We start from the raw sequence: 14,285 nt of genomic DNA on the forward strand, positions 1-14,285 counted from the left end.
TCTACTCTGCCACAGACTTCCTGTGAAGCCCTTTGAGCAAATCACGCCACCGCTCCGTGCCTCAGTTTCCCCAATTTGTAAAATGAGGATCATATTTCATGGGAGTTTTGTGAGGCCTAGTTTATTAACTTTGGTATCTAGATATTGCAGTGATGGACATAAGAGAAATGCATGGAAAGCCAATACAGCTAGGGGAGAATGAGCAGGATTCTACTCTCTCATGTATCAGCAACAAAATTCTCAGCCAAGCTGCTCTACTGCAGAGACAGCGTGGTCTAGTTGGGAAAGGCCACAATGTCTGGAAGAATAAGGATGGGACTGCAAGACCTGCACTCATGTGTTAGACTCCTAGCTCCGTATTTGTTTTGCTGTGTGGCCTCAGCCAGGTCCCAATAACGGATTGGTGCCTCAGTTTCCCCATCTATAAAATATAAATTAAACATGCCTACTTACAAGATACATTGTAAGGATTGGTTACTGGGTTCTATCCTACAGTTCTTACTCACATGAATAATTCTACTGATGTTGTGGGGGGACTACTTGTGTGAGTAAGGGCTGTAGGACTGGACACTTGGTGTTTGTAAAGTGCTTTCAAGATGAAGGGGCAGGTTGAAAAAAGAATGGGAACTGCTACTTAGGTGCCCAAAATGAGAGCCTCATGAGCACTAAATATTTCTGTATACAACGGCCATCATCATTAAAGACTCTTCTTGCACTGAAAGTTATTGCTAGGGCTGGTCGAAAATTTTTCATCAAAATGGTTTTTTGGACAGAAAATGGCTTTGTTTGACAAAATAGAAATGTTCCCAAAAAGGATCGCTGTCAAAAATTGTCAGATTTCCACTGAAAACTGAACATTCTGTTTGCTGAAAACAAACACAACAAAAGTTTTCAATTTGCAAAGCTCAAAAATGTCAGAGAAAAATATCAAGACCAAAACAAAAAATCCTGTTCATTTTTGTTGAATTTTTAGTGGGGAAAAATAGTTATTTATAAATAGTAACTAGACCAATTCTATTTACCATTCAAGGGGTTCAGATACTCCACAGTTATCTCCTAGTCTAAGTTTAGGGAATGCTGATGATATCTTGGATACAACACTCTGTTAACTGTCAGCGAATAAACCTTGACTTTTTAATAGCCACTCCCATCAGCAAAGGAGCATAGATTGTTATTTTGATCCCAGATGTTGCCTGCCAAGATTTGAGAAAAAATCTGAAACAGGAAGAAAAATCATCTTATGACTCGTAAATGGGAGCCAGCAAGTTCGGAGACTGATCAAGAGAGAATGATTTTGGAATGTAGTGAAATGAAACTGCTAGGGACTGTCTTTTTGTTCTGTGTTTCTACAGTGCTTAGAACAATGGGATGGTCCTGGTCAGTTACTGGGGCTGCTAGACACTATTGCAATAATAAATAAATAATAGTGTTGGTTAGAGGCTGCCCCAGAGCCAAACTCTGGATCCAAGAACACCGGAACTTGAGATCTAGTTTAAATCTAGTTTCCATTTTTTACCCCGGGCCCCGTCTCTACAGTAGGTGAAACCGAACCCCTGAGTTTGGACCATGCCCTAAACTGTGGAAGAGTTTGGATCTGGATCCAAATTTTCTAGCTGAGGTCAATCTTTAGCCATCAGTCTTACTCCCAGTTTGACTCTCTTGACTCTGATCCCAAGGTGGTGATGTTATGGAGCCTGAATGAATTTAAATTTCCAGTTGAACATGGAACAAGGAGGCTGAAATCAGCCTTAGTCATTCACGAGGTTACCAATGGAATGCCTTGAGCCCATCCGCCTGGCATGCCTCTCACACATGCCTCTCCATTGCTTTGAACTTTGTACCAAAATCAGCAGCTTATTGGAGAAGAAAATGAGCTGGGATAAACTCTTTCTCCTTCTGGGTTTTCTACCTTCTTGCACGCCAAGCCTGAAAATTGGAGCCAAATGAAATTCTCTGGTTTTGTTCCACAGAGCGTATTTAAACTCCCTCTGGTCTCTAGCCCACATGGGTTTATATCTTTGGAGTTTCACTTCGACCTGGAGGGTCAAACCCAAAACCTCATCAAGAGACTCAGTCACTGCCCCTAGGTTTCTCTACTTCTCTGTCAAAATCATGATGCTAGCCTGACTCTGATCCAAAATAATAAAGCTGCTCCTACTGCAATGGCAAAATCTTGTTTATTTCAGTGAGAGCAGGATCTTAGTCCAGGTTTGCTCAGAACAGTGAATCTAGGTTCACGAGCTTTCGGGTGAGCTAGGGCTTAGTTCCCAATTTGTAACAGAGCCTGAAATTTAGGTGAGTTGAAGGACAAGGGAAATTTTGTAAATAGCCCAGTCCCATTGTGAATAAGTTCCATGCAGATTTTGGTTAGATAAAGATAGAAAATGAATATGGGCAATGATTTTCTTAAGAGCAGAGTAGTGCAGTGGGTAGGGTGCAAAGAGCATTTGGATGGGAATTCTCATCTTCTCGCTCCCCTAGTTCTTTTCTCATTTTAATTTGTGCAAACACCTGTTTTATCTGCCTTGGCGTCAGACAGACGCTGCCGGCACGCCCACATGGTGTCAAAAGTTTAAACATGTGAGTCATCCCAAAATATTGGTTGTGCTCTCTCACTCCGAACACTTTTAATTCCACTCGGTAAGCTTTACATCAACAAAGGTAATGAATGTGACAGGTTTTTTTTATGAGGTTCGAAGAGACAGCTGTCAATCCTAGAAATGCGAGCGCATCATAACTGTGTAAAGCAGAGTCTGACTTCTAGGCAAAAATAGGAAACACAGGGCTATTTGATTGATTTTTCCTGATTTAATTCATTAGGTTTTATTTGTGGACCAGATCTAAAGAATTTCAGTGGGTTTCCTTAATAAATTCTTAGTAGAGCTGTTGAGGATTATTAAAGCGCTAGTCCTGTGAAAACTTACACAGGTGCTTAACTTTACTCACATAAGTAGATTGACTTCAGCGGTATCACTCATGTAATACACCGTGCATGATTACACGGATGGAGACTTTATTTATTTACTTCTATTGTGGTAGCACTTACTGGCCCCCCAAACAGGGATTGGAGACCCATTTTACTAAACACTGTAAAAACACAACACAAACAGTCCCCTACCCTACACTGACGTGGTTATGATTTGACCTAGTTTCATCACTTGAAATTTAGTTGGTTCCACCCGAAGAGTCGTCTTATGAATTTTGGGTGCATTAAAAAGCATGAAGCACACTCAGGCTTTGCTGTTCACACATAACATGCATGATGTAGATTGAAGTTGCACTGTATGATATGTTTTACTTAATTCTTCAAGCCCAAGAGGCTGGGTTACTCATAACTTGGAAGAGTCTCAAGGTAATGGTTATGATTAGAGATAAATGTGAACCACAGAGTTTGGGCTTTAATTGGCTCACAACCAAAGCTTAAGGGTGCTGGGATCCAGAGCGTCGTCTCCAGCTTATTTATAGGAATGGTATAAGTCTTAGCTATACTGTTCTGCTACGAGAGACTTAAAAAAAAAAAAAAAAAAAGGAAAAGTTCATTTCATTTATATCACACCTGTTTAAAAAAATAGAAAAACAAACCGGTTAAATTAACACTGAATTGTAAATTTAATGCAGCTCCAGATGCCTACGGAGTGTAGGGTTGTTGGGGGTTTTTTTTGGAGGGGGGGAGGGTTGCTTTTTTGTTTCTTGTTTTTTTAAGAGTAGTTCTTCAGTTTTGAGAGCAACACCAGATGGTTTGTGATCTCATCAACTGTTTGAAATGTGCTTTGCTCCTGAGCAGGAGCTTCAAAGACACAATGAAAATCACTTAACTTATGGCCTTTTTGACCAATCCTGGAGTCAATTTTCTACTGTGGGGAGAAACCATCTATTTCAAAAGTGAAATGGTTTGCGATTATTTTATTTTAAATTATTTCCAACACGCGCACATCTTTCTTACATGCAACCTAATGGCTAGAGCAGGAGATGGAAACCAGGACTCCTGGGTTCAGTTTCTGACTCTGCCCTTGACTCGTGTTTTGACCTTGAGCAAGTCAGAACATCTAGTACGCTCTTTTATTCATATGCAAATTGAGTGTAATTATCTTTCATGGGGATGTTGTGAGGTTTAATTAATGTTTGTAAAGTGCTTGGAAATACTTGGCTGAGGCTTTAGAAGTGACATGCACTATTTACAAAACCAGAATTCTGGAGTGGGGAGGAATCTGATTGTGGGAAATGCTTAAATTCTGTGTGTGCGTGAATGTGTGCGAGAGAGAGAAAGAGAGAGAGAGAGGCTTCTTGGCTAACGTACCAGGGATTAGACTGGGGACTTGGAGAACTAAAAGGATAAATTGCTACATCTTACACAAAAGAGCCAAGGCTCTGTAAGTGGGGTTGTAACAGATTCACATCCTCTGTGGATGGGGCACAGATGTAGGGATCTGTAACCACATGCTCACCAGTGGGTTGTGGCAACAAAGGTTGAAACTCAGTGAATTGTCATAAAATACAACCCAAACTATTTTTATTATTATAACAATGATGCACTCTGTGATGCTCACTTACATCAGTTACCCTCCTCAGATGTTTGAAGTCACTTGCCATAGGTACTAAAACTCATGCAACTTTTGGGATTGGTGAATATTTTCCCAGGTATCTAGTGGCTGTACATATATTGGTCCCACAAATTCTAGCCAACTCAACTCATCAGTACATTTATTAATGAAAATATTTGTCGTTCGAGGAGAGACCCTCATGGAGCTAGGCCAGTTTACACTTGCTGAGGATCTGACCCCGTTTTTTAATATTAGCAATTGGAGTTCACCTGAACTGGAAATCTAAGCCTTCATAATACCACCATATCCATCATCACTATATTCCCAGAGGGCAATTCCCCCAAGAACAGCATAAAAAAACATGATGCACTGCACTCTAATGAGGACTTCTCTCAGGGAACTTGATTGAAGTCCAATGATACTTAATGGTAATGACCGCTGCGTAATGGGGGACAGTAATTCTGTCGACCTGTGATGAGGCACTTCAGCTAAAATGCTTAGCTGAGATTCAGCGCTAAAGCATTAGCCTCCTGTAGACTGGGAATTCTCCTTGATCCAGGATCATCCTGATTGAGCAGATCCTAGACACCATTGTGGTTCAGAGAGTGGATGAGCAGGAAAATGTTAGCTCTAACCACAGACCTGTCTACCCACTGCATTTAAAAAAAACATGGGATATACCCTTATGGGTTTTCCCGTTCTCAGTGCTCCAGAGGGAGGTAGAAAGGGGGGAAAAAACCAAGGCATATCCTTGGGGATATTCTTTCCTGACCCCAGATTGGTTGGCTCAGTTCATTGGTTGGCTCAGTCCTGAGCATGTGAGAAAAAGCTCACCTTGGCTAAGAAATAATCCACAAATTCTAACATACTAGAATCCATGGGCACGCTAGGGTCCCTGAAATGAGGTCAATGCAGATAGTCCTCTGTGCCTTAATTGTAGGATCGGGGTCTAAATGTGGAACTCCAACTAAATGTGGAAATCAGTGGAAGTTTGGTGCAGAGAGAGGTTGCTGGCATTTTTCTGTTAAGCCCATCCCTAGTTCAACTATACAGCAAACACAGCATACTAAGCATCTAATCCTGAAGTCCTCATTTAAACAAAACTCCCATTGACATCAGTAAAAAGAACAGGAGTACTTGTGGCACCTTAGAGACTAACAAATTTATTTGAGTATAAGCTTTGGTGGGCTACAGCCCACTACAGCTATGCATCCGAAGAAGTGCGCTGTAGCCCACAAAAGCTTATGCTCAAATAAATTTGTTAGTCTCTAAGGTGCCACAAGTACTCCTGTTCTTTTTTGCGGATACAGACTAACATGGCTGCTACTCTGAAATTGACATCAGTGGGAATCTTACCTGAGTGAAGACAACAGGATGAGCCTGTGTATGTAGGTGTACATGTGTTGCTTCCACCCAGGTGGAAAATAATAATAAAAATATCCACATAGTGGTTATTCTTCTGGAAAAATTAAAATAACACGGTACTGTGACTGCACAATTAACAGGGAAAGTACATCAGGAATTTAATATTGTTTCCAGATGTCAAGTGTCATAAAGAATGTTTTCCTCACTTGGAATGGTATCAGGGATTGGTTGTTTTTTTTTTTTGAGATCATTTCCACAGTGATGAGATGTGTTGCATGTATGTAAATGCATGTATGCCTGATGTGTATGCATGAATATGTAAATGTGTGTGTTTAGGGATACAAAAGCAATATGTATTGTCCATGTACAACACTGTGTGTATTTATATGCATATATATAATTTGGGGTGGAGCATATTTGTGTGTGTGTGTGTGTGTGCAGAGACAGATATAGTGTGTATATGATGGAGAAATTGCTTTGCTTCTGCCTTACATTTTCATCAGAGGATCTTGAAGCATTTACAGTTCCTAACAACACATCTTCAGGATAGGTAAGGAATCCTCCTTCCTCACCACTCCCGCGGACATTGAAATATGCACCCTGCTGACAAAGAGACTCAATTAGCAAGGATTCTCCATTGCGAATGTCCAGCTGCTAGTGTCCAAGGTTTAAATCTTGAGACTTTTAATCACAGCCATCTAGACAGATTTTCACTGTCAGAAGGGGTGTGGAGGATAGGTGGCCTCTCACTCAGTTAGCCAGGTAAGGAATTGTAAATTAAAACTAGCACTTTGAATTGTGTTTGGAAGCAAAAGGGAGCCCAGTGCAGCCTATAGAGCCCAGGTTTAATGCGTCAAACATGGATAGCACTTCTGTTCTCTGCGGTAATTGAAGCCTTAGCTTGGTCTTCAAGCAGAGTGCATTACAGTAATGCAGCTGGGAAATGAGAAGAGCACAGGGATGTAGTGAAAAAACGGTTATTCGCCTTCTCATAATTCTTGTTCTTCGAGATGTGTTGTTCATGTCCATTCCAATCGGGGTGTGCGCGCACACATGCACAGTAGCCGGAAGATTTTTCCCTTAGCAGCGTCCGTCGGGTCGGCCTGGGCACCCCCTGGAGTCGCGCCTTCATAGCCTCCAATAAAGGGCCCTGCCCACCCACCACCCTCCTCAGTGCCTTCTTGCCGGCTAGTCCGACAGAGGGGTAGAAGGGTGGGTATTGTTCATGTCCATTCCAACACATCTGGAAGAACAACGATTACGAGTAGGTGAGTAACCATTTTTTCTTCTTCGAGTGCTTGTTCATGTCAATTCCAATCAGGTCACTCACAAGCCCAAGTTCAGGTGGTGGGGTCGAAGTTGTCCACTGATTGGAGCACTGCTCGCCCAAAGGCTGCATCGTCTCTGGCCTGCTGGGTAATCGCATAGTGCGTGGCGAAAGTATGGATGGAGGACCACATCGCCGCCCTGCAGATTTTCTGAGTGGGAACCTGCGCCAGGAACGCTGTTGATGAAGCCTGCGCCCTGGTGGAGTGCACAGTGATTGGAGGTGCAGGGACACCTGCCAAGTTATAGCACTCATGAATGCAGGACACTATCCATGACAAGATGCCTTGTGATGACACAGGCTGACCTTTCATTCTGTCCACCAATGACACAAGTAACTGGACCAGTTTTCTGAATGGTTTCGTTCTCTTGATGTAAAAGGCCAGCGCCCTGCAGACATCTACAGAGTGGAGTCTCTGCTCCCTGCAGCTGGAATGCGGCTTAGGGTAGAATAGCGGGAGAAAGATGTCCTGGTTAATGTGAAACTGTGGCACAACTTTCAGTAGGAAAGGAGGGTGAAGTCTGAGCTGAACCTTGACCTTATAGAACACAGTGTAATGGGGCTCTGAGGTTAGGGCCCTGAGTTCAGACACCGAAGTTATTGCTACCAGGAACGCGACCTTGTGAGATAGGTAGGGCAGAGAGCACGACGCCAAGGTTTCAAAGGGTGGTACTGTAAGTCTAGAAAGGACCAGGTTGAGGTCCCAGACTGGGACAGGCAGATGGACGTTAGGGTATAGCCTGTCGAGACCTTTTAGAAACCGGCTGACCATTGGGTTGGCAAAGACAGAGGGGCCCTCCGTGCCCGGGTGGAAGGCCAAGATGGCGGCCAAGTGAACCCTTATTGACGACGTTGAAAGCCCCTGCTGCTTCAGATGGAGAAGGTAGTCCAGAATAAATGGCACTGAGGCTAGCGTCGGGGACGAACGGCGCTGTGCCAACCAGATTGAAAATCTCTTCCACTTGGCAAGGTAGGTAGCACTCGTAGAGGGTTTCCTGCTGCCAAGGAGGACCTGTCTAACCTGGTCTGAACAGGAAAGCTCCATTGGATTCAACCACGGAGCTTCCATGCTGTGAGGTGCAGCAATCGGAGGTTCAGATGTTGGAGACGACCATGATCTTGTGTCAGAAGGTCCGAGAAGAGCAGCAGGCCGACTGGAGCTTCCAAGGACATGTCTAGGAGAGATGTGTACCAGTGCTGGTGGGGCCAGTCTGGAGCTATCAATATGACTTGAGCTCATTCCCTCTGGATCTTGAGGAGTACCTTGTGAACGAGCGTTATGGGTGGAAAGGCATACAGGAGACAACCTCCCCATGGGCAGAGGAACATGTCCACTCTGGAGCCCAGGCAGTGGTTCTGGAAGGAGCAGAACTGCTGGCACTTCCTGTTGCGTCGCGTGGCGAATACGTCTATCTGAGGAAAGCCCCACCTTTGGAAGATCAAAATCGCAACATCCAGGCGAAGGGACCACTCGTGGCCATGAAAGGACCTGCTGAGGTGGTCCGCCAGCTCGTTTTGTACCCTGGGAAAGTACGACGCCTGCAGGTGTATTGAATGTTCTACACAGAAGTCCCCCAGCATGAGGGCTTCCTGGCACAGGGAAGAGGAGTGTGCTGCCCCATTTGTTGATATAGAACATTGCCGTGGTGTTGTCCATCATGACTGATACACATTGTCCTGTTAAGTGTGCCCAGAAGGTCTGGCAAGCCAGGCGCACCACTCTCAGCTCTCTGATGTTAATGTGGAGACCCAGGTCCGCCTAAGACCAGAGACCCTGAGTCCTGCGGTCTCCTAGGTGTGCTCCCCAGCCCAAGTCTGATGCGTACGTCACTAGTGAAAGAGACGGCTGTGGACTGGTGAAGGAGACCCTGAGCATACCTCCTGAGGGTCGAGCCACCACAGGAGGGAGTCAAGGACTGGGCAAGGCAGGGTTACGATCCAGTCCAAGCTGTCCTGGGCTGGTTGATACACGGATGCTAACCGTGACTGGAGCTGTTGGAGTGACGACTGCCATGCACTTGGTGAAGACTCAAGGTGCTGCTGACAGGCCCAACGGAAGGACTGTATATTGGTAATGGGTATTGTTCACCACAGATCTGAGAGTCCGAGGGGAGCAACTCCGTGAATTTAGCCATTGCTGAGCAGGTATTGTAGGAGTACCTGCTGCTGATGCCCTGCTGGTTAGATATTCGGAGTTGTAGTTGATTACATCTTTTACCCTCTCTTTAAGAGTTCTCGGTTGGAATTCCTGATAGATCTTGCAGCTATGTTTTTGGTGACCCTCGCCCAGACACCGTAAACAGGAGGGGTGGGGGTAACTTTTAGGCATGCGCTTCACGCAGTCCTGGCAAGTCTCGAAGCCCAGGGATCGCAGCATGCCCCAGTGACAAATAAGAAGGGAAGAAAAACGAGGGAGAGGAAAGGGGGGAACCCCCCATAACTGAAACTTATAAGTGAACTAACTATGCTATACTAACACACTACAGCGAAAACCGAAAGTACTGCTAAGCCACTTGCTGAAGCAAGAGCAAGGGGAAGTTCTAGCTATCGTCACTGGCAGAAGAAGGAACTGAGGGGGTGGCAGGTTGGCAAGGCCCTTTAATGGGCGCCATGAAGGGCGACCCCGTGGACGCTGCTAGAGGAAAAATCTTCCGGCTACTGTGTATGTGTGTGCGCATATACCTGATTGGATTGGAATGAACATGAACAAGCACTTGAAGAAGCGTGCCAGGTTTCTAATGTGGCAGGGGAATAATTAACTAATATCTGAGGCCAGTAAAGAGGAACCATCCAGATTAGCAAAGCAAATCTTAAGAACTGCTGAAAACCCCACGTACAAGACCACAAACATCTCTCCATTATGCGTGCTGGAACCCAGATTCAGATCTGTGAATGTGTTGCCTTGTCCTTTTTTATTCTAACTGTTCAGGTCACAGTCTTCATTCTCTTCTAAAACTACAGTTTTGGGAACTGGATGACTCAAGGAACTGGGATGCAGAATCTTTTGCTTCTAGGTAATCGGTTCAAATTGAGCCCAGGTCAGCTGTGACCTGAAAGGATGTTTGATGCCCTCTGTAAATAATTTGGTGTTCTCAGTCTATTTCCCAAAGGCAAGAGACTACCAAAGCCACCACAACGTTTGGCACCAATTGGTGATCTTAGTCGAGCAGCCATAAACTGAATGAGCATAGTGGCCAAATCTTATCCGTAGAGGTGGTCTCATCAGATCAGGAATCAGACACGTTGGCTTAGTAGTACCAGAGGTAACTTGCCTGTGCTGTGGATAAATTTGAGGACTTAAATCTCCAGGGATGTCAGGCCAGCACCTTTCACCAGCACTCAATGCACATAAAGAAAACAAAGCTTGCCATGTTTTACGATCTTGGGAGAACAAGTGGTATTGATGGATATGCATTCAGAAGGGCATTGGCAAAAATGCCTATAAATGGTTAACAAGGTAATGGTAAGAAATGTTGACCTTGATTTGTTTAGCTAAGATGTAAAGATTTTTGAAGGTCAAAGGTGTCCTTGTGTAGTGTTTTGGAGTCTAACTGTGTCTGACCCTCTAACATTAAGCTGCTGTGGCCTGTAGTTTTGAAGAGTGAAGCAAACCAGGGGGAAAGAGAGAAGGGGGAGAGAACAGGAAATGGAGTGAGGTGTTTCAGGAAGTTGTCAGGAGTTGACTGATTGATTCCAGATGGAAAGGGTCACCCTCCATGACCCAGGAAATACTCACTGGGGGAAAGCAGTTGTTGGCTTGTGAAAGGGGAGGGCCTGGGAGCTAGAGACTATGGTGGAATGCATGTTCTGCTTCCTTTTATTCTTAAAACGTTGAGTCTTAATCTTCAGTATTAAACAATTTGATTGTCCTCGCCCAACAAGGGGGAAGTGAGTGGAGCTAAATCTGGAGCTCCAGTAACTTTACCTCCATAATCTAAAACATTCTTACTCTGTAGCATAGATAAAAAACTGAATCAGAAGAATCATAGTAAAGACAACATGAGGTCTCTTTTGCTGAATTGCAGTAATGCCAAGAGATGGGCCCAAACCAAAACCCAAGCTCCAACAACCTCCAAAACACAGAGCGAGTTGAGATCTAGCCCCAAACTGTGAGTTGGGCCCATCTCTGAGGATGGCTTTATTTATTTACTCCAGGCTCCATCCTGTCTTCGCCCGCCCGATGGTGAACCTGATAGGTGACAAAATGAAACCACACATGAGAGGGGTCTTACGGGGGTTTCAGTAATACCTGCTCAGCACTTAGGAAGAATGCGACTTCTGTCCGGAAGTTATCTCTCATGTTTCAGGGACCAGTAGAACACTGTGAATGGAATGTAGATCATCTATATTCTCTCACTTTATGTGTATAATGCAGATACCTATATAGTCACACGCCTGTAATGTGTACGATTTTATTTGTGTGTATTAGTATATTAATGTATAGTGTGTGTGTGTGTGTATTGTGTGTGTATATATAACATTGTCTCTGTGTGACTGGGTATTTGTATATTTTATATGTGTGTGTGTGTGTGTGTGTGTGTGTGTGTATGGGATATATTTTTGATTTACATTTGGTTACAATTTAAAATCTTGTCGTAAATATTTCAGACACTGGAATGATTCAGGTCTATTCCCTCGTTGCCATAGCGTGGTCTGTGCTGGCCAGTGAAAGATTAAAATTTATTTCCATTGTTTAAGGGAAAATAATGAGGTGCATCTGACTAGGTTCAGCTCTGTCATGCGGGAAATGTTCACTTTGGAACAGAGTCTCACTCCACCCAAATGTGCAATGATGAAATCAGTTGGCACACACAAAAGCAACACATTTTGTGACAGGAATGCATGAGCAGTATTAATGTACAGTATGACAAGAGCCTTTTGGAATGAATTAACCTTGTCGTAAAAAAAGAGTGAGAGAGAGCATTCTTTAAACCAGCAAAATCCTACAGGAGGGCAGGGTTTCCCTGCTGTGTGCTGAATACAGTTTATCAACAATTAAAGCCTGAAATTCTCTTACTTAAAGCATGACAATTGCATCTGTGAAAATTCATGCACACGCTCAGGGTCAGATCCTTAACAGCTCGCTGCAAATAAGGGTAGCTCTGTTGAAGCCAATGGAGCTACGCCGATGTGGACCAGCTGAGGATCTGGGCTTCAAAGTTCTAACGAGATGCATGTTCTTCAGACTGGTTCAAATGACAGATTTTTTTTTTAATATATGTGGTTTAAAGATGCACGTATCTCTGGGTTTAATGGATTTATAGCTTAGGACATTTTGTTTTAAAGAGAGATCTCAATGAGACTCAGTAACAAATACAATTATTTCCTCTAAGAGTTTACTTGTGTCCTGTTAGAACCCAGCGAGATTGGACAAAAAGGGCAAGATTTTCAAAATCCGTGATTTTGAGAGCCACAATTTTTGGGTGCCCAACCTGAGACACCCTTAAAGAGGCCTGATTTGCACAAAATACTGAGTGCCCACCTTCTGAAAACCAGGCCCTTCTACCCCTTGCAGCTAATGGAAGCTTCTGTTTATCTCAGTGGATAGAAACCTATGTTTTAGGAGCAGATGGTTGTAAGTTTGATTTCCTATGATGCACGTGTGTGTAGGATAGCAGATGGCTGTGCTTCTATATATACATAGCAGAGGGCACATTATTCTGGTGCTCTGCAGTCTGCCCTCATTGTCTGTACATACAGCCCTCTATGCTACAATGCATCACAGAAAACTAAACTTAGGATAGTCTCGTCGCTGGTTCATTATGTCATGTACATTGAGGATAGCATATGGGCCTTCGGACGCATGTTAAATGGAATGAAGGCACAGGGTAGACGCTGAAAATTCTTTTTCCCCTACTGGGAAATAAACGATTATATTTTCCAAATAGAACGGGATTTTAATTCAATATAATAATAAATACATCAAAAGCTGAATACTGAAACAAGTAATTTACCTGCCTTTTTTCCTAGGTTGTGTTATCAACAACAGTGAATGTTGATGGACATGTATTGGCAGTGTCTGACAACATGTTTGTTCATAACAACTCTAAACATGGACGGAGAGCGAGGAGACTTGACCCCTCAGAAGGTATGGAACTTTGTCTGGAATACGGTACACCAATGAAAACAAACACATGCACTCTGCACTTGAATTTTTGTTTGTTTTGGTGGGCGTGGAGAGAGCTGCAGAACCTCAGGGGCTTTAGAGAAGGAAGATAAACCAAAAAAAGGCTCCACAACATGCAGAATTGGATCCTTCTACATCTAAGAGAGAGACTCCCTCCCCCCCCCCCGTCTATTAATTAGTTAGCTTGTACAGGGCTGTGAAGATGAAAAACTCAGTAAAAGCATTAACAATTAGCTAAGAATTTCAGACTTACTGCTCAGCTGGCCTAGACTTGATTTCAGGCAAATTAAGCAACATGACATCTTACTTAAACAGAAACATTACAGTGCAAGATGTGTATGAAAAAGTGTCAGTGGTTCCCTTAAACAAACTGTGCGCAAAGCATAACAATGCGCAGAAGGAGACTGACACTAATTGATTTTAGTTTGTTTGGCTAAGCAGGAATTGCCGTCGTCCATGGGACAGTTCTTGGGGTATATTAAAGCAATTACCAATACCTGTATCTGTTAAGCTTCAAAGTGGGTAAACCCCCCCTCTCTCTGTCCCTGCCCCTCTCACAAACTCCACTTCTTCAATATAGGCAGCACTTAAAATAACTTAAAAATCATATCTATGTCTCTTCCCCCCGTCTCCAATCTCCCTGAAGCCTGTGAAAGTGAGAAGAGTTTGTGATGTTAGTAGAAGAGACAAGCAAGGCTATTATTTCATTACACTGTTTTGTTGCCCCCCCTTCTTAAATGTGCCCTGTATCAACCTAAAGAAGAATTAATGAACTGGAAGAAAATGATTGAATCAGTAAAGAATTCGGAGCAGTGTTAATTCCCCCCCAGCGGGCAGTGAAATGGTAGAAGGAAAATCCCAGGATTCCAAGCCTAGGAAGCCATCCAGTTTTTCCTTGACTGATTGGATGTGATTGACTGGCTGT

General features: G+C 43.6%; 1 protein-coding gene across 1 annotated transcript in view; it reads left to right on the top strand.

The window, feature by feature from the left end:
- Positions 1-14,285, top strand: part of EBF2 (EBF transcription factor 2) — a 171,899-nt gene that overhangs the window by 125,765 nt on the left and 31,849 nt on the right. Inside the window, exon 8 of the mRNA XM_034761824.1 lies at positions 13,204-13,321. Coding sequence (XP_034617715.1) covers positions 13,204-13,321 — 118 coding nt within the window. The remainder of the gene's footprint in view (positions 1-13,203; positions 13,322-14,285) is intronic.

The sequence above is a fragment of the Trachemys scripta genome, chromosome 2 (assembly GCF_013100865.1).
Source record: "Trachemys scripta elegans isolate TJP31775 chromosome 2, CAS_Tse_1.0, whole genome shotgun sequence".
Taxonomy (NCBI): Eukaryota; Metazoa; Chordata; order Testudines; family Emydidae; genus Trachemys; species Trachemys scripta.